At 40.7% G+C, this 27,500-nt stretch overlaps 2 protein-coding genes across 4 annotated transcripts; both read right to left on the bottom strand.

Moving 5' to 3' along the window:
• Window positions 1-609: 609 nt before the first annotated feature.
• pggt1b (protein geranylgeranyltransferase type I, beta subunit) lies at window positions 610-19,204 on the bottom strand. Its single transcript, XM_003446126.5, has 9 exons — window positions 19,036-19,204; window positions 16,949-17,067; window positions 15,630-15,694; window positions 15,202-15,353; window positions 13,328-13,460; window positions 12,113-12,158; window positions 9,257-9,441; window positions 7,906-8,014; window positions 610-4,055 (listed from the first exon to the last, which is right to left on the bottom strand). The coding sequence occupies exons 1-9, from the start codon at window positions 19,161-19,163 to the stop codon at window positions 3,889-3,891; spliced, it is 1,104 nt and encodes a 367-aa protein (XP_003446174.1). The 5' UTR covers window positions 19,164-19,204; the 3' UTR covers window positions 610-3,888.
• A 147-nt stretch (window positions 19,205-19,351) lies between these two features.
• ccdc112 (coiled-coil domain containing 112) lies at window positions 19,352-26,038 on the bottom strand. Of its 3 annotated transcripts, none has more exons than XM_005452083.4 (14): window positions 25,989-26,038; window positions 25,184-25,299; window positions 24,392-24,513; window positions 24,058-24,147; window positions 22,936-23,011; window positions 22,532-22,658; window positions 22,252-22,368; window positions 21,955-22,092; window positions 20,791-20,912; window positions 20,483-20,609; window positions 20,129-20,296; window positions 19,815-19,913; window positions 19,557-19,675; window positions 19,352-19,453 (listed from the first exon to the last, which is right to left on the bottom strand). In XM_005452083.4, exons 1-14 carry the CDS (start codon window positions 26,010-26,012, stop codon window positions 19,423-19,425), a joined length of 1,476 nt encoding a protein of 491 aa, XP_005452140.1. In that variant the 5' UTR covers window positions 26,013-26,038; the 3' UTR covers window positions 19,352-19,422. The 3 variants fall into 3 exon arrangements, with proteins under 3 accessions (XP_005452140.1, XP_005452139.1, XP_005452138.1); XM_005452082.4 differs by lacking the exon at window positions 25,989-26,038 and adding an exon at window positions 25,797-25,922; XM_005452081.4 differs by lacking the exon at window positions 25,989-26,038 and adding an exon at window positions 25,797-25,892 and having other exon boundaries at window positions 25,184-25,302.
• Between the last annotated feature and the right edge of the window lie 1,462 nt (window positions 26,039-27,500).

Genomic DNA, 27,500 nt, shown 5'->3' with positions numbered 1-27,500 from the left:
GGCAACAGGCTTAACTGGAAGATGAGCAGGCTCTGTTTACTAATAAAGCTGCAAACCACAGCAAAATGGACATTATCCGTCTGCTGAAGCGAGCACAGTGTACGGAGCAGGAAGGCTGGCTTTGTGATTGGCTGAAAACTCTGGTGGAAGTAACAAACCTAACCACCTCCGCAGCACGCACTGGACAGCAGCAGAGAAACTTTCTCTGACAGGCTGATTCAGCCACAAGGACAGATACAGGAAGTCTTTCATAGGTCATGTGACACATCTGTCTATCTGAAAATCACGTTTTCTCATGTTAATGGTTTATTCAAACCCTGCACCCAGGACCCACACACATAGCAAAAAAAAAGGGTGGACAGATCTATATTTAAACATATACTTTACTTCCTTATTTGGATTTCAAATCAGATTTTACTTTAGTAAAATATATGTTGCCATTTTGAATTTTATTTTACTGAGCTATACACTATTATAACTATATCGTTATAGGTTGTATTAACCTTTATTTTTAACTTCTGTACCAAAGAAATTCTCCAGCTTTTGAGGCTAAAGTGCAACTTATCTAAAGTGAAAAGCTGCATGAACCCACCCACAGAAAACAATTCAGACAGTTAGTACAGGTTTTATTTACCATACATACAGTTTGTACTGCCAAGCCAGAGCCAACATCATTTCATTCAAAGCTATAGACAAACAGTACATCACATGCCAACATTTGCATATCCAGTTCCTCTAACAGTCTCACTCACGTCGCCGTAAACCTGGTTTTCTCTTGCACGATAGAAGTCACATATTTATAGACATTTACATGTGTATCTACACTCAATATCTCTACAAAGCATAGAAAAAATAAATTTCATTACCTTTATTCTTACATTATTCATTATTACATTATGTATATTTATTGATGGCAAAGCAGGGGTTTATGGTTTGACCACATGTCGCTGGATCTCGGAAAGAAAACAGTTTTCACTGCAGCTAAAAGCACAAAGCTGTCGTCCACCTGTTTTGGGACAGAGTGGACTGCGATGCGACCGCGGGAGAGAACAGGTGACTCTAATAACAACTGCTGAGACACAGCCTTCATCTGCAGTCACGTGGCAGAGCCATTAATCCAATCTTTCATGCTTTTTAAGTAAGTGTTCACGGGGAGCGTTAGAGCGAAAAAACAAAAACAAAACAAAAACACCCCAAAAAGCAGATTCTGTTAAAAATCCCTTCCATCAGTCAGATCGTACATCAGTCTGATTGTATAAGCACATTTAACAAAGATGGGAGGAGCAAAGAGTTTAGAGAGCCGTCGTGACTCTTCCTGTAAGTTTACATGCATTTAGAGTAGATGGTTTCTTCCTCTTCCTCCTCCTCCAGGAAAGAAAAATATCCTGGGCATCTGTTAACAGAAGGAGCATCCCTAACCCAGTTTAACCATGCTGCATGTACAGAACAGCAGTATTCACAGAGCACTGACCCAAAACGACGCTGCACGAGGCACATTTCAAAGTCAAATTTGAGCGAGTGACAGGCCGAGGACGGCCTGAGGAATCTGTATAGGAAGTAGAAGTGACGTCCTAAGATGCAGATCATTAAATTTCACCGGATCTGGCTCTACAGAGGTGCAGCAAAAGTAACAGTTTTCTTCCTTACAGAACAAAGCAAATCACAACACATTGATTCAAGAATATGATGATGACTTAAAAAAATGACATTACAATTAAGAAAAAAATTACATTTTTTACATTTTTTTCTTAATTCAGATCCTTTCTTTACTTATCTAAGGCTTAATTCAAGAACTGCAACATCGGAAAAAGATAGATTGAAACAAAATCTTAGGAAAAATGATACTATAGTAAAAAAGAATAACTGCAGCAAAGCCTGTCGCTTTAGGAAAAGCATGCAAACATGAAAGATAAAGCATTGGCTAAAAAGTAGCTGTATTTTGTGCTAAAACCAGGCTATATAACACTGAGGGCTTTGTTGGGAGTCGAGGAGAAGACGTCAGCCTACATTGGTTTACTTTTAATAATAGATGGCTCAAATTATTTATTTATTCACCTCTCCTCCCGTCTTCTTTCCTCCGTCTCCCTGGTCTGTAACCTTAACTGAAAACGAGGTCAATTTGGAGGAAAGGGAGATGATGCCAGGTCCGGCTTTAGTTTAGATGGCGGGATGAAAAGAAAAGGATTATGGGAACCGCTGTTGTATGCAGTCTACGGTCAGGGTGCAACCACTGCAGGTGGTGGTTGCTTAGACGGCGACCCCCGGTATGAAAGGATGTGGCTGGGAGAAGATGGTTATGGGGGAATGAGAGAACCTCAGTGAGGGCAGGAGGTGGCGGCTGTGATCAACTCAGTGTCGTGTGTCACTCTGGGTTGTTTTTGAAATTTAAAACTCTCTGCCTCGGGTCAAGGGTAAAAGGGCAAAAAGGTTGCCTAAATGACATGTGAGCGGCGTTCCTTTGAGCGCCTCTGCACTAAACCCTAACAGCTCTGCCTCAGTGATTTGGGGGTCTGGGGTCAGAGCACTGCTAAAAACTTTGTGATGAATATTTTCGGTGGGGGGGGATGCAAGTAGCTCGTTGGGATAACACTTGCTTCTGTTTCCCGACACTCTGTGGTCCATTCTGCTCATGCTTATTGTTCTCTGTTGTTACCTTGCATCCTTTCTGCACTGAAAATAACTGCACGGTTCAAAGGAATACATTTCCTCAAGCTACGATGCTATTGTCTCATCTTTTCCTACCGATTTCAGGCTGGTTAGCGCCTTGCAGGGAGCATGCAAGCTAGCGAATGAGCACAGGTCAGGATGCAGGAGTTGTGGGGTGTTAGGATGGGGTCTGCTGCTACAACCAGGAGCTACTACCTCTGCAGGAAAGAAGGTGGTTTTCCCCTTCTTAACAAACTCCCTGGAGAGGCTCAATCTCTTTTCTGTTAGCCTTCAGAGAAAAATGCAGGCACAGAATGATATTTTCTAAAATGATTTGCCTGTAGCTAAACCCATAACCACCTTTTCCATTAATTTCACACCAGGAGCTCTTTAATTTAAATCTTGATCAGTGCACACAGCCTGCAGTGGTGAAACTGGGAGATGAGTAAACCTGGGCTGGTGTCACCTTTGGGACATGAGAGCTTGAGGCTTTAAAGAGGTTCACAAGCAATGTCAGGATGGAAATGCTACAAGGGCAACAAAACAAAAAGCAAAAGCAAAAGAAGGAAAAGAAGACTATGCTTCGAATTCTCAAAGTCTTTGAATGAAAAGGAGACCTTAACAGTTCTCACATTTCCACCTTAAAATTGCCTAGTATGTTTAAAATATAGAGACATTACTCAGCAATAGCATAATCTTAGCAAATAAACCTGATAAAAAGACAGTGTGGATGCTCCCAGCCCTCCAGGGATCCCCCTTAAACACTTATTACAATGTTTCTCATGTACATTTAGAGTTTTGATCCTTGGCTATGAAGATATTGTTCACAATGATGATGAGCAGCAAAGCTCAAAAGGCCATTATCTAAAAACTCAATGGAACAATGGAGGCATCAGAAATTTCAAGTTTTTAGCAGCTCAAATTTGACTTTCTGGCACGTTTTTATTCCCACGAACCACAAACCACACCGTTATTGACTACTGTGCGAATAAAAGGCAGCCAAAAACGTGAGGTGTGTGGCTCTTAACGGAAGAGTTGCACTGGATGGATTTAAAATGAGCGCCCCAAAGTTACTGCTTTGTAAAGAGTGTCTTAAAAGAGCGTTCTTCAGTCCTCACATGAGATGGCCTCTGGGTAAGTGGCCAAACCTCTTCAACAAGTCCAGTCCTCCTTGACTGGTAACTGTTCGACGTCGCTGATAACTGAAGCCATTGAGAGGGAGCGCCGCGGTTCATCCCGCTTTCAGTGCTGACGCTCGCAGGTGTCGGTGCTGTCTCTCCATGTCTGCTGCAGCTGTTGGAGGTGCTGAAAGGCTCTCTGGGTGATGTTAAGACCGGGGTGGACCTTCCTCAGATTGGGCTCTCCAATCAGGGACAGACCACATAGCCCTAAGTATGCATGAAGAGGATCTGACAGAGAGGAAGAGAGATTGAAAGAGGGGAAAGAAGAAACTAGGTCAGAGATGATAACATGCATCACAGCACAAACACCTGTATGTGACAGGCCTGTAGCCTTTGCAGTACTCGTACACTGACTGATGAGGCCAGAGAAAAAACATGGAAGCCATTTTTGCTCAGTCTCTTTCTTATTGTTGAAACATGAACTCTGACCTTAACTGAGGAAAGTGAGGCCTGCAGTTCTTTAAATGATGTTCCAAGTTATTCTAGGTCACCGAGCTCTTGGAATAAATTTGCCAGGCTGGCCACTCCCAGGAAGGTTCAGCACTGTTTAAAGTCTTCTCCATTTGTGGATAATTGCTCTCACTGTGGTTCACTGGAGTCCAAAAGTCTTAGGAATAGCTTTATAACCCTTTCCAGACTGATAGATGCCAGAGATTTTGTTTCTCAGCTTCTCTCGAGTTTCTTTAGATTGTGCCATGTTGTGCACGTTATTCGAGATCTTTTAGCCTGCTTCACTTTGTCAGACAGCTTCTATTTAAGTGATTTTTTGATTCACCAGGTCTGGCAGTAATCAGGCCTGGGAGTGGTTAGCGAAACTAAACCCAGCTTTCCAAAAAAAAGATTGTGGTTAAGCACATTTAATTTATGATTTAACAAAAGAGGGCAGGCAGGGCAGGTTAGATAGCACGAGTAAGTACAACAAAGCCATCTTTGTCTAATACTAAAATGTGTTTGATGATCTGAAACAATTAAGGGTGACAAATATGTCAAAGAACAAGAAATGAGGAAGGAGGTACATTACTAAACAGATTCACAGTCTTTCCTCATTTACAGTAAAACTGTCATCTTCAGGATTTATACAGCACCATGAGAGCTGTTGGCATTTTTTGCACCATCATAATATTCTATCTGCAGTATCAAGGTGAGCTGGTACTGTTACTAGCTTTAAATCATATTACTGGGAGCTTTCCAATTTCATGCTCAAGTCTAATGTAAGAATTCAAGAAGACTACAACCATGAAACATAACCGGCCTCTTAAGTACAGGAACAAGAAGGCAAATAAGGTCTAGTAATGAAAAATCTCTGTATGGTCTTGAGTCCTGACCTCCATCATAACCCCCAGTTTAACCCCTGGATAAGATAAACGTGCTGAATGTCCCTTTACCCATCCATATGCAGTCAATAAAACAAAAACCTAATTTCACATAAGAACCTTCCTCCATATGGTTTTCTAGCACTGAACCTTTAAGTAGATATAAATAATGCATGCAGGTCGCCTCTGTGGTCGTTTCACCTCCCCTGGGACGAGAGTAAAAGCTGCACGAGCCAGTAAATGAGCAGTAATTAAATTATAATGAAATGACAGATGATTGGACACAGACATTAGAATCAATCAAAGCACCATTAGTGGCATCAATCAGGAGTCAACAAGGACTCAAACTACAGGTTGAACACAAGAGACGTCTCCATCAGTCCAAGGTTTGAGACGGTTTGACTGATAAGGAAATTATCAATGTCCACTTAGCAAACCGTCTACTTACCCAGAGATGCAGATGAACATTATCGTTAAAGCAGAGTCACCTCTGTTAACTCTGTTTTAGTTACAAATAATGATACCGCTAGCTGGCTCTTTAGCAGCTAAGTGCTAAATGTGTGGGTCCGAGCAGGTAGCACAGAGAATTGTGTGACAGACAACTTAGGAAAGAACCAATTTTAAATAGTATCTTTAGGCACTTTGTTACTAGCAGCCTGTCACAAAAGAATAGTTTCTTTCCGTTTCTTGAGTTGAATCTACCAACTCAAAGAAAGAAAAACCCCCCAGTATTTTTCCAACAACGAGATGATTTCCAAGGAGTTATTAGCTTTACAACTTGGCATATCTTAGCATGGTGTGCAGCGTGCTCTTAAAAAGTTAGAAGAAACTGGACAAATCTGAAAGTCATGTCCTTAAGAAACAGGAAAAAAAAAAATGGCAAAAACCTGACATGGGACCAGAGATGCATCTGAACCTTCAGCTGATCCATCTACTATTAACATCAGCCACTCTAAAGGAAGGCAAACAGGTAGAGGAGGCTGAGGTGTGCTAAATTACACAGCCATCTGTAAAACATGGTTGATCTCTATCGTGGTTTGGCACTGCATTTTAGCCAGTGGTGTTGGGATCTTGTAAAAATTGATGGAAATATAAAGAAAACTCTTGTTAGATTTAGATCCACATGAAAATGACCCCAAACACACTCCCAGAGTAGTAAAAGCATACCTGGATAGAAAAACCACACAATGGGGCAATATCAGTCGTAGATTGGTCTCCCCAGAGCCCAAACCTCAATATTATTGAAGCAGTGTGGGATCGTCTTGACAGAGAACGGAACAAAATGCAATCAACATCCAAAAAAGAGCTTTGAATGTCCTTGAAGAAGTCTGGAGAACTATTTCCAAAGACTACTTAAAGAAATGACAACAAAGCTTGCCTAATAGAGTTCAGGCTACATTGAAGAATAAATGTTGTCATACCAAATATTGACTTTCATGCTCCTCAGAATTGTACAACCTCTGTTTTCCCCTTATATCCTGCATTTCCTTTTATTTTTGAATATGTTTCAATAAATCGCTGCACCCATTTCCCGTTTCCCTAGCAAAATATAAAGAAACAAGGGTGACTCGAGACTTTTGCACAGCACTATATTGATTAATGCCACTTCAAAGCACTCCCTCCAACATGAATCAGTATAAGGCTGCTTTGATCATTAAGCTCCGCCTTCGGGCCACGAACTGTCTCTTGTAAGTGTTCTAAAAGCAGAGACACCTATACAATAAAGGCCAGGGCTTCCTTTGTGACAACCATTTGGTTTGATCAAATTCTGTCACGTCATTTACAGCAAAAAAAGTTAGCTGAAAAGACCTGTGGATTTTATTTGATTTTATTAAAAAACAGCTGACATTTTGTTGGTTCAATTTAATCACTTTAAACTGGAATTTCAGCCACTCTTACCCTGTGTAATCCCACATATTCCTGTTAATCAGATTGTTAAACAGTACCTGTAGACAAACTTGGGCTGTGCCAAATGTTCAAAGTATATTTGGCTTTATTTGGTGCAGATCTGCTAAACAAATACACAACACCTTCTTTTGTTCCACGCTATTGTTACTGTCCCATCTTCCCAAGCCAGTTCCTTCCTGTGCATGACTGCGCAGCTCAAACACACACACACACACACGCACACAGAAGTCCAGTGGTATCTGTTCCCATACTGCTGCAGTCTCTTTTATTTCCTAAAACTCTCCTTTGTACATGTATATTCACACGGCTTTGTCATCACACCGTCTACCTGCCCTGTTCACCTCATTGTTCCTTCCACCCTGTCTTCCCCTGCCTTGTTCCTGTAACGTGAGGAGCCCGATCTGCTGTGTCCTTAGCTACCAACAACAACCACCTCATCAATTACACATTACAAGGGCGAGGAAGAAAGCACAAATACGGACCAGACGAGCAACTAGACCATTGAAGTTTAGGGTTACAAGAGCTCATCCGCTGATCTCAAATAAAACTGGCAACCACAGCTCCACCCTGACCTCCCTGTACCTGTGGAGGGCATGGAAACTGCTCAGTAAGAGAGAGAGGAAAATAAAGGTATCCTAACTGCTTACATCCACCACATTTTATCCTTGAGATATTTAGATCTACAGCAAAGTATAGTAACCTTAATCAGCCTTCTACAAAAATAACCTCTAAGCAAACAAACAGCAAAACTGCATTTTTGTAAAAACTATGGGTGGAATCCACACTAGGCTTTTGAGCAGTCGGGTACTTTTTGCAATTTACCTAATGAGTATGTGTGCGTACTGTGAGATGCTTACCTGGATGGCTGTCTGGCCACTTGGCGAAGCCGCCCACCAACCGATCCTGCGTGGACAGGATGAAGCTCCGGTTCTTTTCAAAGTTCGTATACTGGAACACGTCTAACAGCTGGAAAATAAGGGTAAAAACCCCCCAAAACAAACATTTACAAGAAACTCTAAAAAAACAAATGCATTGATATAAATTTAGAGTGCTGTTTATTGTCAGGTTAAACTGGCTCAGTACACACTCATTTCCAAAGAAGCAGAGCAGACTATGTTTAGAGAAGTCACACACATATGACAACATTTATTTCCACAAAGGTGAAAACCAGCGATTACACACACTTGATATTCTCCCTCTATATACAGACATCAGGGGAGAAAAACATCAAGCCTCAGTGTGAGCCATCTGCAAATATTTTGTTTGACTGTGAAATTTTAATCCTTTTGGCGCTTGACAACCCACAAATCCACTGTTTTCCTGTACTGGGTTTGCTTTTGCACAAGTGTGTGTGTGTGTGTGTGTGTGTGTGTATTTAGGTCAGGCTTTTAGCGTATATGGATGTGAAGACCAACCTATGTATTAATTACCACATGTCCCAGTGTTTTATATGCTGTGCAGGCTGAAGGAAAGAAGTAAAATGCTGGGACTTTTTCTGTCCCCAGCCTATTTTGTGGTCAGTTTTTTCCCCCAGGGGCAAAAATATTTGTCCCTCCAGTTTGTCTTCATCGTACATTCCTTCACATCCACCCTGATAATTTCAGCATACTCCTGCAATTGTAAAAATTCAAAAACTGTGGCAAAAAAGTAGCTGGAAATGACACGGGGACTCAACGGCACCGACTAACTAGACGATGTACAGTTACATTTGCATGTCCATATCAGGTGACGCTGTAGGGTTTCAGAGGGGTTTGCGGTTTACAAGCAATTAAATCCCCCAGTAAACCAGGAGTTTAGACAATGTGAGGTTTTCAAAAATGATTCACATTTAGTGAATGCCAATATATTCTAAAATGTAACATCTTCTATACTGTAATAAAGAGAAATTTCATTAACTTAACATCTTAAAAGGTTCTATAAATGAGACTATCGACAGGCCCACATTTTTCCCAGTGTGAAGATGTAGGGTAATAGCCTCTGTAGGAGGAAAAAGAGCAGCACTTCCTCACTGTGTGCTGCAATCTGAGCTTCCCTGTTTCGTGTTTCAGTAGCCGGTTTGGCTGTGCGTCCATGTTGGTGCACAGGAATCACTTCCTCTTAAACTGCTGGTATTTTAATATCCATTTAGTGCAGCACCCAGCTTCACTTTTAATGCATGCAAAACGGTGTCTCTATATGCGTGCACGTGTCTGTCACACTGGTCTTTACCTCTAATGTAGCTCCCACCCAAAAGGAGTAGCATGTATCTACGGGTTTGTTTGGGCGGCCGTGGAAACCGCTCTGCTGCCTCATGATGCACCAGCGCCGGATCCGGTCCAGTTCCCGCTGACTCAGCGCCTCCTCCAGTCGACCCATCAGACACAGAGAGGCTATGGCGCAGTACGTCCAGCCGCCTAGAAACACAACACAGGCTCATTAAATTGGACTAATCTGACAATGTATTCGAACTGGAAAGCAGCGCCGGTGGTTCATATGTTTTGGTGACAAACAAGATGATTGCAGGGCATGGCAATCAAAACACAGATTTCATATCTGTGTGTGGGCTCAAATAACTCACAGGCTAAACGTGAGACTTGCAGGAAAAGCCAGAACAATATAGATCTACATTATGTTTCACAGTATTTCAAAAAAACCTTTAGAGATGCTTTTAGACTCGAGGACTGAAAACAGAGCATCATACAGCTGGACTAATACCAGCATGAGAGTTTTGATTGATTGATGATAAGCTGTTATCAGAGGAGCCATAAGCCATCTTCTACAACCCAGCTGTCAACTGCTTTCATTATCACAGCTCCTCTAGCTGACCTCCACACATTATGAACATCACTGCCAGCTTATCTGTGTTTGTGTGAACGTGGTAATGTGTGAAGGGGAGATACAAAGAAAAGGCGTGGTGAAGTGTTTGGGTCACGAGTGTAAATCTGCCAACATGCTACACTTGCCTATAATCAGCCATGTCTAGCTCCCTTTCTGCTTGAGGCGAAGGAAGAGGAGATAAATATAAATGTCAAACAGAACTGAGGGGAATCCTAACCGTTTACTCTAACCGCAGGGTTGGGAACAATCAGCTTTATAATAAAAATAGACCCTAAAAGCAGCTTTCTGTTTGGAAAGTATAACAAATATTCACATCTGAATGTAACCTTATTTCCTCCTGTGCCAACATATACAGTGAAGTCCAAAAAGCTTGAGCCAACTTTCATTGATTTATTTTAAATAATCTGGGGAGTATGACCTTGTCACTTTACTTAAAAGTGGTCTTGAGCACTAGCTCTCCAGGCTTTCCCAAAGTGTTTCTAAGTTCATTTTTGGACATCGGCTGCTTTTTCACTCATTTTCAGTCAAGTCCTTCGACCGAAAAATTTTCAAAAGATGTAAAAAAAAGAGGTGGCATGAAAATGAACCCAACTCATGAGATGAACTAGTGTTACAACAGACAACTTGGCAAGGAACTTATTTTAAATTGTATGTTTAGGCACTTTGTTACCAGTAACCTGGTCACAAATACACATAATTTATTCTCATTTTAGTTTAATCTTCCCAAAACGGCAAATATAACATAAATTGACAAGGATAAAATTTTATTTTTGGACCAACAAGGTGATTCCCAAAGTGCTACTAACCCAAAATTTGGCACATTGCGGCATGGTGTGCGGTTTGACCTCAAAGAAAAAATTAGGAAAAGTGGAAGATAAAAGAAGAAGTGGCTTGCCCAAAACAAAACACACAAAAAAAAAAAAACAGGAGATGAACTTAATCTGAAATTCATGTCCTTATGAAACAGGACAAAAAAAATCCAGCAAAGCCCTGAAGACCTGAGAGCTGCATCATACTAAAGCTTCATCAGGTAAAACTGAATGATAAGAATGAAGGTCGGCTGTTAAGAAGTCATTCTTAAGGGAGGGGAACAGGGAGAAAGGCTGAGCTATACTAGTGAATAACCCAGATTTGACATCTTTGCTTCAATCATCATCAACATGTGTGGAAGTCAGGAGAGACGTGCAACAGTGTGTCTACAGCCATCTGTAAAGCAGGGTGGAGGCTCTGTGATTTGGAGCTGCATTTCAGTCACTGCTGTTGGGAATCTCGTCAACATTGGTAAAATTACAAATGTGAAAAAGCACCATCAGCTTTTGATCCACCATGCAATACCATCTGGAAAGCATCTGATCGGCAGCAAATTCATCTCTCAGCATGACAATGAGCCCAAACACACTGATAACGCAGTTTAAACATGAGGGGTGACATCTATGGAATTTCTCTGAGGTGTATTTATGAGAAAAAGGTTGTTTTCTTACCATCTTAAGAAAACAACCATGCATGGCAAGAAAAACGAGAAAAGTATACCCTGCACATAGTTTTTATAATACCCCATTTTATGTATTTAACACAATTATCAGCAAAACAGTGCAAAGCAAACAGCGTGGGAGGCCTTGCTGCTGAACAAACACACTTTAGGGGTGGATGGGCATCTACTCTGCATCTCTACTGATGTGTAATCAGCCTTCAGACAGAGAGTTGGCATGCTTGCAGAAGAGAGCAGAGTCTCAATGAAGGCTGTAATCACAGAGGTCGAATTTATCTCAAGGAAGGAAATCACTGAGACGCACTAGAATCTGTGCCTTTGAGCGGTTTTAGATGTAATTTATGCGTTCACAGCGCCTCACAAAGCTACCACAAAACGATTTCTTCACTGTGCCAAGAAGGTGACAGTGGATGTGTTACTGAGAAGTGTGTGTATGTGTGTAAGAGCATGTAGGATGAAGGCTTTTGTGCCAGAATAACAGGGTTTAATTCGAGCGGGGGAGAGCTTAATGAGAGCAAGGTACTGTATCTATAGCGAGTTATTTAAATGGCTAATCCTTTAAAGCACTTAGCACCATCGGGGACGTTCATACTCTTTACTGCGACACAGGCGAACACACCCACAAATCCTTTGATCTGATATGAACTCACAAATCAAATCATTATTCAAAGACATTTGTGCTGCAAAGTGCGATAATTTTCTTCCTCTAATGTTTACTTATCTGATAACATAAACAATTAAAATAATATCAGACTCACCATGTGACTCTCGCCCAGCTCCCTGGCCAAACCCGCTGTCATAGGACTAGAGAGAGAAAGGTTCAAATGTAAGCAAAAATTAAAAAGCACCACACCAGTCTTCTAAATATATATTTATTCACACTGACACCCAATTTATTAAAAGAATTAAACACATTTGTCTTGCAATCTGTTTCACTTTTTAGAAACTATATAATCTCAATAAAATACATAAACATATACTGAGAGAGCTAGCAGAGCTCCGACTCCTTCTTTTTCTTTCTTTCTTTTTTTAAATCTATGTTTTAACTACACATCCATCTTTTAATTCAGAAAGCTGCAGTAATAAACGAACGGGCTCTGTGGCCTCATTTTGAGATTACAAATGAGAACCAGGGTACGTTTCACAAGCGCAGATAAGGTTACCCTGTTGTTTTAAAAGAAGCTGAAACTGTCATGGAAAATGACAGTTTTTCTTTCTTTTCCTTTCTACACATATTTATGAAATCGCCACCTGCTACAATAGGCAGCTCATACGAAATTCACACTAAACGACAGGTGTGGTACGCGGGAAAGTCCAACAGTGTTTTGTCCCTGTGTATGATCTGATCACGCCTCAACAATAAGGTTTGTAAATGGATACGTGGCTGCTCATAAACAGGCCCTCTGATACATAACCACCCACCATCCACTGCTTCTGGCATACTTACATTCACGAATAATTAACCTGCTATGCAAAAAAAAAAAATTGGTATCCATCCAAAAGTTGGAAGCCTGTTATCAACACACTAGTGAAACAATGATAAACTATGTAATAAAAGCCTCTTGTGATAACTGCCAAAATTATATGAGCATGTCCTGATACAGAATCAATTTAAGGATTTAGTGGAACCCGCATTGCTTCGAGGACTTGAGCTCTTGATAAAAATATCACTTTGGTGCAAAAAACCTGTTTCCCTCCTGGTCGGGTGGGGGGAAAAGAACACTCTGCTACAGCTTTAAGACCACACCGCACTGCTCAGCCCCCTCCATCTATTATAAATGAAGTATTTCTCGGCAGAGTGCCACCTGCTGAAGGTGGGTGGCCTGTTCTTCTCATTCAAATGTTGCTGCGCTGCTCTGAATGGTGCACAAACAGCGGTGTTGTTGTTTGCTCCCTGCTGCACCCAGTTATCAGGAAGCTACATTTCACACAAATTTACAATCTTATTTTTTAATTTTTTAACATCTACTCACCAAACTTCCTCGGATGTATTCAATGGCCTTTTGGATGTCCATGCCTGACCAGTTGTCCAGCATGTAACAGATACTGGCTGCACAGTAGATAAAGCGTATATCATTCTCACTTCCTTCTGGCACTGCGTAAAAACTGGAAGAAAGAGGAAGCAGTAGAGGCGGATGAGTTACATAAACAACTGGAAATAGGCCTGCTGCCCATACTGAAGATGTATATAATACTGAATTTGATTTTTATAAAGCTTCTCAGATAAAACTGCTAAGGCATTGGTTGTGCCGCTTCAGGGAGCCGGCAGTCGCAGAGTAAACACTTATTTGTCATTTGGTTTTTCAGAGGTTGCTGATTAATGTTGCTAGCTGTTGTTTTGGACCATTTTTTTTAATCATTAGTGAGGCGGCTGTTACTTTTCTTAACAGGAAGTGAACTTGTCAAAGATACTGGCAGTCGTTGGCCACCGTTGTCGCCCTTATGAACGGTGGGGGTGCCAAAAGTTACATTGTACATCTACATTGACAATAAAAGGCTATTCTATTCTATTCTATTCTATGCTACAGAGGGCACAGATATTTTGTGGAAAAAGTAAGATGTGAGATCTAAGCTCACGATCCATCACAGGTCGCAGGTTATTGGCTGTAAAACGACACACGTGACCTCGGCCTTGACCGAAATTTGGTTGAACACGTAATAGGTGATCACTGTGTGCAAGTGTCACTAAAATCTGATCAATATTCTTGGAGGAGTAGCGAATCTTCTGAAAATGGAAAAAGACCCACAAGTTCGATTAAATTCTGGCTGACTTATGGGAAGAGTAGATGTTTGGCAGACGTCTGGCCACGGCACTGGCTCATCGGTCGTTTGACCAGATGAGCCAAAATCCTCTCGATCGCTTTGTTGCCCGTTTCGTTTTCTTCTATTCTTATTCCCGCACCGATCCAGCGATTGTTTCTGTGTTGTGGCAGCACGCCTCAAGCACAGCTATAAATAGTTACAGGGATGTGGTGACGTCACAGTTCCCACGAGCAAAGACCAACGCCAACAATAATGCCGCTTTGGGAAGGTTTACCCTGCTGTGATGGTTAGAAGAGAGTCGTCAAATTTATAGAACAGGGGCGTCAAACATAAGGCCCTGAGGCCAGAATCGGCTCGGCAAAGACTCTAATTCAGCCCACTGGATGAAAGAGGGCATACGTTTTGGACTTTTAACTGTAGTTTTGCATCTTTTTTCCACTGACAAAGACCTCTCCTACGACCATTCATACTTCATCAAGGTAACTAAGTAACAGATAAACAACTGAATGACAGAACAGTTCCTTTTTTCCACCATCTACTGTAGAACTGTCTGTTTTTTGTGTTTTTACAGTGGTTTTCACAGTAAACCAAAACTAAACGCATTTTCTGGAAATGAACAAAGGCTTTCTGTCTTATAATTACAGGACATTTTCTGTAGTTTTATATGTTCATTTCTAACAATTACACCCCAGAAAATCATGCTGACTGATTCCTTTCATTTACACCAGCAGCATTTCTTTATCATGTAGAAACACTGAGACATAATGATCAAACTGCACTTCTTTTTTAATAATAACATAAGATAAGATATGTCAGGGAATAAATGTGCAGCTAAACCTCTTTACACAAACAGAAAGGGTTTCACTGGTCTACCCCACTAAAGATTTGCAAGAGTTGTATTGTTTTCTTGCTGTACAAACTGTTATCAGGGTGCCTGGAGACTTGGACACAGAACTGCTACTGCAGAATCCAATGTGAGTCAGTCAGTGTTAAGGCTGCTCGTTGTCTCCACCACCTCAGGTGTATTTAATTCAAGCTGCTGAAGGAAATCAGAGTGTGTATGTATGTGCGGGTGTGCTCTGACCTGCCATCCTCCAGCTGCAGCGCCCTCAGACCAGCCAGACAGGCCTGCTTGTTAACCCGGCTCAGGTCATCTCCAAGTATCAGCAGTGAGCACAGCCCAGTATAGGTCATAGCTACATGGCCACTGTCATATGGATGGAGCACACCTGGGCCCTGGAGAAAACATCAGCAGGAGATATTATTTTTACCACTGAAGCTATACGGGAAGAGATTGTAGACAGGATGGTAATAGTTCTGACTACTAATCCTTCAGCTGGAGGGAAGAATAACAAAATATTTGGAGCAGGATTACCATAAATATAGAAAACAACAGAAAAATAGGGATAATAGTAGTGAAACCGCCTCTAAGACTAATGCAAAAGAAGGTGATGCTTTAGTTTTTACAAAACATAAACTCAAAAAACATGCTGGGGTGGGCGATGGCTGTACCTTAGTGCTGTAAGGGATTCCAATATGTGATGATCCCCGAAACCCACATCGACTTAGGTTGGATTCTGAAAAAAAGACAAGAGCAGAAGGGAGGGCAGATATTTAACAAAAGGTCATCACTCTACACTGGTGAAGAAAAACTGGGACAAAGAAAGCATTACTAGATTTTTTTTTTAATTCTCAAAAAAATAATAATAAAAAAAGAACACTGCTGCCATCTCCTGGTTATGACAGAAACACCACTTACAGTGGACAGCATGCTGCAGCAGTTTCAACATACGATAATTAAACAGTTGTTACATGTCGCACATTTATCACCATTACATCTACAGATCATTATGACCTGAGTGGCAGGTGCAATTCTCACTTATTGTGGAGTTTACACTTGCTGCGCAACACCTTATAATTTTATTGATGCATAAATATAAAGATTAAATCACTCGAAACACCTGCAGTTTCATGCCAGAGATCTATTTCCATACCTATGATACATTAGGAAATCTCGAGTGCCTCCTAAGTTGTGTTTTTCACACCTAATGACAAGAAATCAATGTGACGCCAAACATATGGCAGCAACAAAACCGAGACCAATCAGGCATGGCTACCCCTCTGTAATTTCTGTTGATGGCTTGAATAATTAACTGAATGGGCATCTAAACAGATGGCACAGATTGGCTTGTTAGAGACAAAAAAACCCAAGTCATTAAAGATTTAGAGTCCAACTTTCCCTGACGAATGACGGTACAGTTGTAACAGGGTAAGCGAGGAGAACACCTGGAAGTCGGTTTCATAATCTAGACTTTCAAGTTCGACAGCTTTGAAGTCGACAAACATGAAGAGAAAAACCTGAAATGTATCCTGGGGTAAAAATCTTAAAAAGGCAGAAAGCTGAACTTCCCAAGAGCCCATCAATCCCACAGTAACTCAGTCTCTCTGTAATAGCCTGATGATATCTTAGGGACTAACACGCACTAACCTTCACCCCCTACCAGCATCGCGTTTGCTAACAGCACCAGAGATTGATGATGAATTCCATAATTTTCAAATCTTTTTGATTTATTTTCTAGTGCAGTTCAATTTAGGTACTAAACTAGTTAAACTTAACTGTGGAATATTACACCAAGGAAACAGGGTACAAATGTAGGCAAAGATGCAATGCCTGATTAATGCAGTCAGGAAATAACTAGTTATTCTGACAGCTGTATTGACCTACCACTTAATGTTAACCTTTGTAAAAAATAATATTCTTACTGACAATGATTTTTTTTTGCACTGCCAGCTGCTAAATAGTTATAAAAGTAGGAAAATGTGTGACTTACGATCCTCAGTAGGCAGAACCTGTAGTGAGTAGATGTACTCAATCATGACGTTCCGATCAATCACATCTAGGGCATCCAGCACATCCAGACCAGACAGGGCGAAAAACACGATGGTCAACCTAAAAACAAGGTGAGATTTACATTCATTTTTACTTATTACAAATATATTTGTGACAATGCAAAAAATCAGAGGCAATGTAAGACGTGGTTTATTGTAGTGGTGTGCGGATCGATACTGAAATATCCATTCCTCCGATACCAGTTATTTATGTTCTAGAATCGATTCTCATATTAAAATATTGATATTTTAGTAATTTGGGGTAAATTTGTAGTTTATAATTAACAGGAACACAGTGGAAAGAAACTATACATTATGATCTTCTAAATTGGAAAGAACTACTTCCTCTTCCGCCTTTCATAGTCATATGCGAAATACGGCTGTATAAATGTGTGGCAGTCCTCTTGGCATGCGCGCTCACAACAATGGCTGAGCGTAAACGGAGTCATGTGTGGACATATTTTACCTCCACAAACAGCCAAGACGCGGTTTGCGATACATGTGGCAAGACAGTGAGGGGTCATGGCAACACCACTAACCTCGTCAAACACCTCAGAGTAAATCATATAAGAGAATATGACGAGCTTATGTTGAGGCGAACTAAAGAGGAGCAGAGGAGAGGGACAGGCGCTGCTAGGGCGAGACAGACGTCTCTCGAAAATCTTAACACTTTCAGCTCCACCTCCTGTTTTCTCCGTTACTAAGCCATCTATCACAGTAGTTCTCATTACCATCTTGTAAACCTTACCTTTCACTCTTTCTGCTATCCTGACACTCACTCCACCTTGCCTGCACTCTCTTCTTCACCTCTTATTGGACTGTTCATCGCTTTGGATGGTTGATGTCAGGTACTCATTTTCCTTCACTGTTACACCTCCTTCCCTATCATTCACACACATTTCTTCCATTTGCGCAATATCTCCAAAATTAGAAACATCCTGTCTCTAAGTGACGCTGAAAAACTAGTTCATGGATTTATTACTTCTAGGCTGGACTACTGTAATTTGTTATTATTAGGATGTCCTAAAAACTCCCTGAAAAGTCTTCAGTTGATCCAAAATGCTGCAGCACGCGTTCTCACAGGGACTAGTAAGAGAGAGCATATTTCTCCTATATTGGCTTCTCTTCAATGGTTCCCAGTTAAATCCAGAATTGAATTTAAAAACCTGCTCCTCATAATCAAGCCCCATTCTTATCTTAATGACCTTACAGTACCCTATCACGCCATTAGAGCTCTTCACTCTCAGACTGCGGGCTTACTTGTGGTTCCTATAGTATTTAAAAGTAGAATAGGAGGCAGAGCCTTCAGCTTTCAGGCCCCTCTTCTGTGGAACCAGCTCCCAGTTTGGATTTGGGCGACAGACAGCCTCTCTACTTTTAAGATTAGGCTTAAAACTTTCCTTTTTGATAAAGCATATAGTTAGGGCTGGATCAGGTGACCCTGAATCCTCCATTAGTTATGCTGCAATAGGTGTAGGCTGCCGGGGGCTGCTTCTTCAGTCACCTTTATACTAACTCTAAAATGAATGAAACCTAATAAAATATCTTTCCTATGATTTGTTTTCTAGTGTCGTTTGTAGTACTTACTTTTCATTTCATTTATTCTGCTTAAATTATAGTAAACCTCTCAGTTCATTCTGCATTAGAGACACATTTTCTTTATAGCGAAAGACTAGTTTAGTTTGTAAAGCGGCGTTTTCCATTAAATAAATAAAAAAGCAGAACCACATAGTTAATAGTCAAATTTACAAATTACAGTTCGCTGCAACACTTAAGTGAGACCAATTCCTTTGACGACAATGATAATAAAATGACCTATCACTTAATAATAAACACCTCACTGCATTGTGTTAATACATCTCGGTTCATCTGCCATAACTTGGCTAAGCTGGTGCTTGCAGTTCTGCTATGCTACTAGCATTAGCCTCCATTCAAAACTGCCTGTGAAGACCACCTAGCTTAGCTGCTAGTGAAGTTCTTCCACAAAACACACAAACTAGAGCATCTCTGTTCATTCCGGTGAACTGACCTGGTCGTTTCCAGTGAGGCGTATCTCTCAGGTAACACCTGAAGTGTTCGCTGAAAGAATCGCACATGTCGATCTCTTAAAAAGTCTATTTGCTCAAATTCTTCAAACTCGTTCTCCTCTTCCGCCATCTTTGCTTTCGCACCTATGAGAATCCTTTTCCGGTACGTTTAGTTTCAAAATAAAAGCTCATACTACTTTGATTTACCTAAAGTGTAAACGGCACATCACAATAACAATCTTTATTTTAAAAATAACAGTTTTACAGTTTAAACTGAATTGCAACTTAAAAGTTATATGACAAATTAAATAGGCAGAATTCGGGGCTGTGTATATCTTTATTTTCTTTAAAAAATAGAAAGAATTCTGAATGCAATACAGGACTCTTCATCACAGGCCTTGTCTCCAAGTGGGAACAGCTCTGTAACAAAAAGAGAATTTTAGTCATTTAGAAATAAATTACTCATTGTTACCAAATGTTTCTTGAATGATTTACAGAAAAAAATAAAGTTTAGGAGGCAGACCTGTGAAACATTTGTAGCATTGGCCCATCTCCCGACGGTCCAACATGTTTCAGCCGCTCCTCCCATCCCTTCGTAGGGCGGGTAAGCCTGGAGGGGTCTCTGTTGACATGATTGTCCACCTGAATGTGGAAAAAAAGACAAAACGTCAGCCTTTTTCCCACATGCAGTTTAATCTTCTTATTTTAAGATTTCAAAATGATGATTTTCTGATTTAGTGACTTAACTGTTACTTTTTCCACAAGAAAACAAACCTCTCACCTTCTCCTTCAACTTGGCAGCGAGTCTCCTCTGCCTTTCCTCTTCCTCTTTTTCCCTCAGCTGTTTTTCATGGCGCTTTGCCTCCACCCTGTGAAGATCCTGCAGAGAGGAAGAGACGAGCCTTGTATTTCACAGTGTTTTGACATCACAACCTCACCTGACGAAAACCGTGCTCTAACCCAGAGCGACGTCCCGTTTAACACCAGAAATCTGAAAATCTGGCATTTTACAGCAGTCACTTAAGGCATCTCAGTTTAAAACACGCAAACATCGCATCTTGTTTCCCTGTGTCTGTAATTTTGGCACTTTTGTACCCTTTCATTAAAACGCCTGATGCTCTTTGTTGCCTCCTTTCTCCTCTCTTCTCTTTCTCTCTCTTCTTCTGCTCTTCTCCTCCTCTCTTGTTCCTCCTCTTCTACTCTCCTCAGTCGGAGCTGCTCCTCTACGGTTAGCTTTACTTCCAGCTGCCGGCGGCGCTCCTCCTAATAAAAAGTATGAATACATTATTGGTTAAAGTAAAAAGCACTTCAGGACACAGCATGCACATATTTACTCCTTGGTTTTACTCTGTATTTTCATTTTAACTTTAAATGAGTGCATAACTACACAGAAGTGCTCCTGACTATAAACTACAGCGACAGTAAAATGACACACGAGCACAAAAGCACCTTTTCCCGTCTCCTCTTTTGAATCTCTTCAGCCAGTCTTTGCTCCTCTTCCTGCTCCTCCCTCCTTTTTTTTTCTTCCCTCCATTCCTCCAGACGTCGTGCCATCTCCCTCTTCTCCTCCTCAGTCCTAAAACAAATTATATACCATGAACAAACGACACCCCAAAAATCCATCAATCAATTGTGTGCTCATAACATGAGGTGGGATTTACGACATTGGGTTGAATTTAACTGGCATAGCTAGGAGAACAACCCGCCTGCATCATCTCCTTTTTATTTCATACTAGGGTGTCACACTCCTGGCTCACCTGTGTTGCTGGGCCTGGCTTTTGGCCTCCTTTTCCCTCCTTTTTGCCTCTTCTGTCTTCTCCTGAGTCTGTATCCTGATCTGGCGCTCCTGATGCTTGCTGGCTTTCCAGCGCTTAATAGCCTGCATGTGGCATAAAAATAAGCAGTGACATAAGAAACCACAAAATACTTAGCAAGCAGCAGCATGGGTTCCAAAAAACTTCTTATGATGTGCTGTCTATTTAATGTTAACACATAAAGAAAACGTGAGGTAATGTTCAATCATCACCATGTTTTCAAACTAATCGGGGGGGATATGTAGTGAAGATGTAAATCTAACTCTTTATGATTGCTTCGTTTTCAGTTAAAAATAGTGGACTGTCAGCAGAACTCCTGCGCTGATGTTTTAAGTCTCCCCTCATAATAAATTATTAAAGGCTTTTTGTAACTCTGTCTGAAAACTCGAACGTCAAACTGGCTCACCATCAATGACAATTCACAGATTACTGTAGTGTGTGAAGTGCAAAATCTGTTGGCTGTGTTGCACAAACTACCGACAATTATAATCCACTCAGAAGTAGAGGAGGCTCACAAACATTTTCACTGAAAAACTAAAGTGTTTGAGTTCAGGAGTAATACATGACTACATGGTCAGTAGTAACCACAGCCAGAGAAAACATGTGAATGCATCAGCATATCATATCACTGAGCCGATTACTGATGTTAGCATAATGGTGATGTGGGAGTCAACCAATAGGACCAGCCCCTAAGATTACAATCATCACCATCTAACAAACAGGATACAAGTGACGTGCGGCAAAGCAGTATTTAAAGTTATTACATCATTTGATATTTCATGAAGTTCTTTCTTTATCATTTTGTGCAAAATCTATCAAAGTCCAGAATCTTCTGTTAGCGACTTTACTGTAATGGTCTGAATTGAATACTGTTTAATTTCCACTCAGAGGCGTGAGGAGTGAAACTGTAAGCAGCGTGCGTGAAGGTTATGGTGTGAAAATGGAAACGCTCCCATAAAACAACAGATATGGCCTTAACCTTGAGGACGAGCTAAAAGTGAAGTTCACAGCTGCTTTTTCTCCAACCTCACCTTCACGTTTGTCTAATGCGTACATATCTAGATAATGGTTGGATTTCTATTCTGCTCAGACATGTTTTGCCATTACCTCTTTCTTCCTATCCTGCAGGTAGATGAGCTCTTGATGCCATTCCTCGTGTTGCTCTATTTCCTCCATTGTTTTACCAGGCAGATACAGCTTGGCTTCTTTCCTGTAGCCCGGCTGCCCACTGTGCTTCACCCAGACCTGTAAGTCAGACAGATTACAGACAGACAACCGCACTGAGGTCACCAAGCTTTGGGCTGGCAGCTGCCGAGTCTGCCCGTTAGTTTAAGCAGTAGTGTTTGACCGTATGACATGACCGGCAAGTGAAAGGAAAGGAAATAACAGTAATGGTTTACTTGCTTTAAGAAAAGCTTCATGGTCATATTGGTCCCAGCCACCATAAGAGCCTCCAGTCTTCTGGAGGAAAACCTCCAGCGCTCTGACTTCTGCCGGCAGGTCTCTCTCGGGTGGTTTGGTCTTATGGAAAAGAGGCAGCTATGAATTAGGGGTGCATTTTGAAATAAAGTAACTGTGTTGGTTAGAGAGCTTCTCACTGAAACTCATCTCGCTAATATTTTATTGCAGAACTGACGAACACGAGAGAAAATTCAGAGAGGAGGAAGACGAGACAGAGACACACCCTAACAGTGGGAGCTGCGGGTAGTTTGGGATTCGTTTTGACAGCAAGGCTCCAGTTTTCAATCTTCTTCTCATAAGCGGTGATTTCCTGTCTGCATGTCCACTCTTCCTTCAAAAATTCCTCAAAGCTGAATGAAAAGCAAATCAATTTTAACAAAATATTAACATCAGTACGAAGGTTCACCCCCAGAAAATATTAAACGGTGGCTGCTCTTTCTCTCCTTTAATGTACATAAAGCTGGAATCATGTGTGAACGAATGCAACATGTACAAGTGCAATGCTTCACTTTGTTAAATATTATTACATTTTAAGTTAAAGGTAGTTTTCTTTAATAAGGATGACATATTTTAAAATGGATTTTAAGCCTCTACATCTAACTCAGGTTGTTTGGTTCATGCTGTTACCGTGAGCGCTGTTCCTCCTTCACGCTGTTAATAGAAATTTCCACCTCTGACATGATTTCCTTCAGTTTTTCAATCACTGAAAATCCAAGAAGAAATGCAGAGACAATAAGAACTCTATACATATAACAATGCAGTCAACTTTGTTGAGCTGTGCACTACTCAGATGCATTGAGTATTTCCTTTTCAGTCACTTTTCTCACTCAACAAGTGTTAAAAGACCTCTCTGCTGAATCACACGAGTTATTAATCTCTGTCTCTCTTCCACAGCATGTCTTTCATCCTGTCTTCCTTCTCTCATCCCAACCAGTTGCAGCAGATGGCCCCGCCCCTCCGTGAGCCTGGTTCTGCTGGAGGTTTCTTCCTGTTGAAAGGGAGTTTTTCCTTCCCACTGTTGCCAAAGTGCTTGCTCATAGGGGGTCATATGATTGTTGGGTTTTTTCTCTGTATGTATTATTGTAGGGTCTACCTTACAATATAAAGCGCCTTGAGGCGACTGTTGTTGTGATTTGGTGCTATACAAATAAAATTGAATTGAATTGAATTGAATACTCTGCAATAGTGAAAATATTAAAGAGGACCTTTTACATTCATTTCCATTTCCAGATATTTACTCTTGGATCTTTACTACATCAGCTTTGCATGATTAAAAGTTCAAAATCATCCCCATTTACTTCATAGTAAGTCTCATTTAGTCTGAAATGAGATGTTTTAGCTCCTTGTCCTTTAAGCAACATTTTTATGACTGGCTGCCAATCGAGAACAGAACACTTAAACAGCAGGTGGAGTGAGATGTCCATATTAAGGATATCCCATCTCTTTGACATCATCCAGACCCAGGAGCAGAAAAAAAAAAAAAAAAAACTGTCTAAAAGGGAGTTTTAAGCGAGGTCTGAAGCCTGAGCTTGTGGCTCACAGGAATTTCTTGCACAAATACCAGCAATTACTAATTAAAACCCTCACTCTGTTTAATGTGAGCATTTACCAACAGTATAATATATATATGACAGGAATAGGGAAAAGCAGAAATGGTCCACTTTAACATAAATGACTGTTTCAAAAAATACTTAACTGTAAATGAGTGACAGACTTAAAGCGTGTGATTGTTTTTGAGTAAAAACTTACACTCCGGAGTTGGTTTCACATCAGTTAGATGTCTCTGAAATTTCCTCACACCATTATGAATCTTCATGAGCTGCTTTTGAAGATTTATCTCTGAAGGTTAAAAAGAACAGGTTAATGAAAAGCGATATTCATCACAGAGGATGGATGCTTCTTCCAATAAATGTTTATTGCTATGTCTCCAGTTCCAGAGATTCCAGCCTCTCTGGATCTGATAATAAGTCTTCCCAGCAGGGTATTTTATACCACACAGAAAAAAAGCTGAGTGAGATGCCTCGTCACCTCGCAACATTAAAATGTCAGGGGAAAACGTTAGTATATGTAAAGAAAGACCTACTCTCAGCATTTCTTTGTCCCTCCAGCACTTTCTCGTACTCTTCGATCTCTCCACTCACATCTGCCCAGTCATTCTTTCTGCACTGAGAAATCAGCGTCCTCTCTTTCTCCAACTTCTCAATCCTGTGAAAAGTTCAGCGATTCACTTGATGTGTTACACATTATTACAAACAATCTGATTTCACCTTATTAGAACAATTAAAATTACAAATAGACATGGTCAAGATGACCTGTGATTTAATTTATCCCTAAGGTTTAGAGAGAATGGTCTGAAAAAGAGGAAATATCAAGTCAGAATCAGTTCTCTGGGAGAAAATGTGTTGTTAATGCCAGAGATCATGAGAGAATGGCTTGATTGCTTCGAAATGATAGTAATGCAACAGTAACTCCAATAACCACTTGTTATAACCCAGGTGTGGTATAGGAAGAGGATCTCTTAATGCACAACATGTCGATCTGTCTTGATATCTTCTGCAACATTCAGATGCTTTGGTCAGAATTTGGCGTAAACATTAAGAAAGCATGGAACAATCTAGCCGTGCATCAGCGGTTCAGGCTGCTGGTGGTGATGTAATGGTGTGGGGCATATTTTCTTGGCACACTTTGGGACCCTTAATACCAACTGAGCATCGCTTAAATGGCACAGACTATTATTGCTGACTGTTTCCAACTCAACTTCAGTGAATGAGAAATCAACATAACATCGATATGAAACTTTTGACGATGTAAATAAAAATACGTGTTAGAAATTCAAATTAAACGCAGAAGATGTGACAGCAGCAGTATTACTTACTGCCTCCTGTTCCTCTCAGCCTCCCTGAAGAACTGTGCAGCTTTCTGTGTGGCCAGCCCTTGACTGCTGAGCAGGGGTGATGTGCATGGCTGCAGGACACTAGTGTCTTCCTCCCCCTGCTCATATTCAGTTAGTGTTAGTAAAACATAAGTGCAGCTCATACCAACAACCTCAGGTGTAAATTTTGTGCATTTTCAAAAGTCCAGAAAGTTGTGTCCGATAATAAATCCATAGTCTACTCAACGACATTGGCATCTGTAACCATGTTATTTATACAGCATCCATTATCGGACAGGCGCCAATTTAGCAACAAAAGCTCTGAAAAACATTTCAAAAACAATTAAAACCATTAATGGCGCGTGTATGTCAGAGTCCTGCATACTACTGATTAGCGCAATAAACAAATCTGTAAAATTACCCAGCAGTTTCGTCTCTTAAAGCTAACTTTGCTACCTAGCACTGACTAACGTTAGCTCTTTAGACTTTCAGATGCCCCGAAAACTGAAAGTAAAACGCGGCAAAAACAAAACAAAACATATAATTCAAACACAGCCGGCTGTCTAATGTAAGTCAGTTTAGGAATAAATGAAATAATGAGCACTATGACAGATACCGAGTAATGTTTATCATCCTCCAATGCAGTTGCTAGGGCAGCCATGTTTGGAGTTGTACTTCTGCAGTCAATGGTTTGTACCAGCAGAGGGCGCTGCTGTCATTAAGGGACTGGTATAACAAGTGACCGTAAAAGAACCGTGGACTGTACGTAGCTGTATATGACTGTATATAACCACGAAGAAAACCTTACACAAACATGTTTCATCCTCTTCATCCAGTGTGAAGCTGTCACATGGATACCACGCTCACTCCTTAAATGTTTTGTTATTCATAACCACAATCTTTTCCTGCCACTGCCATCTGGTTTTATTCCCAGCCTTATAGGTTTGCATGTTTTCTAGAAGATATGCAAAGTCAAAAGCCAGAAAAGTCAGTGAGCCAAAGAAATATTGAAATCTTCCTTGAATTAGTTACCTTTCAATTGCTGAAAGTTGATTTTAGTGTGACCTAATAAAACTTACAAAGTATAAAAAGTCTTCAAAGAGTATTATTCCATGTTTTCCTTTCAGTCCCTGTAACCCAGTTCTCGAGTTATAAAATCTGACTGTACCCTGCAGCTTGATAGTTAAAGTTACCTATATGCCTCTCACTCTCTAAAATAACCGCCTGCGCAGTGTACCGAGGCCTCGGCTATTTCTGTAACAGCTTTTTCATGATGGCCAACAGCTATAATTATTATGAGACTTGCCAAAGTGACAGTGACAGAGAAAGAGAGTGAAGGCAGTATAAATAGAAACCTGAATCCATTATTGAGTGCAGATATTGGGGATGGTCTCTCCCTCGGGTGCAGAGGCAGACTTGTGATCGCAACATAAATAGCAACCGCTCTCCTTAATGGAGAGTGTTACAATTTCCTGTCCTCATCCTCAGCAGAGGGACCCACTTAATTTGATAAAAGAGGCAATCAGATGACTGGTTGGCATGACAGATCAAACAAGTGGGTACAAAGCTGGGGATTTCCAGACCACATAGTTTGTATCTGCATACAAAAATGTAAATGTCAAGGAGAACAAATGAGAGCAGCTTGAAGATGACATAACTTGTTCTAGTGTTAAGGCATTAGCTTGGCAAAACAACTCATAACTCAAAGTTCACCTACTACCACGCGTCTATAGCTTATCTGGCTGTCATAAGTTAAACGTGTGATTGGACATGTCTCATAGCAACAGTACAGGAGAAATACTCAATATAAAATTGGCAGTAACACAGAGTGGAAGTTTAAAAAAAGTTGTTTAATTCAACATTTTATTCAATAAATCTCGTACACCACCACCGTCCTCAGACAATGTTAGATGAGAAAATGTGCATTAAAACAGCTCGACTGAAGCACCATCCAACACTGGACACAGCTAATGGCTCAGCCATAGGAGTAGAAATTGTGCAGCAACCTCCTTGCAAGTATAAAAGAGCATTAAAAATAGTATAAAACAATTTTGAAGTTCCTGTTAAATGAGAAGCAACAGATATGGGATTTTTTTTTAAATGATTTATCATAGTTAATTGCTGTGTTATCAGAAACAGATTGCATGCAGTTGCCACCTTGACCCCATTTGTTTGCAGACTGATAGCAGACTGACTCCAGCTTGTGGAAACATTTTATGGCAGGCTTTCGTGAAAGCATTCATATGCTTGACAATGTGATCAATCAAAGTAAGTTTAACTTTGTTGGCATAACTTGCAGTTTAAAAAAAGGTCATAAATC

The sequence above is a fragment of the Oreochromis niloticus genome, linkage group LG12, assembly GCF_001858045.2.
Source record: "Oreochromis niloticus isolate F11D_XX linkage group LG12, O_niloticus_UMD_NMBU, whole genome shotgun sequence".
In the NCBI taxonomy this organism is placed as follows: domain Eukaryota; kingdom Metazoa; phylum Chordata; class Actinopteri; order Cichliformes; family Cichlidae; genus Oreochromis; species Oreochromis niloticus.
Note: the sequence above shows the minus strand (reverse complement) of the source record. Positions and strands in the feature narration are given on the sequence as shown.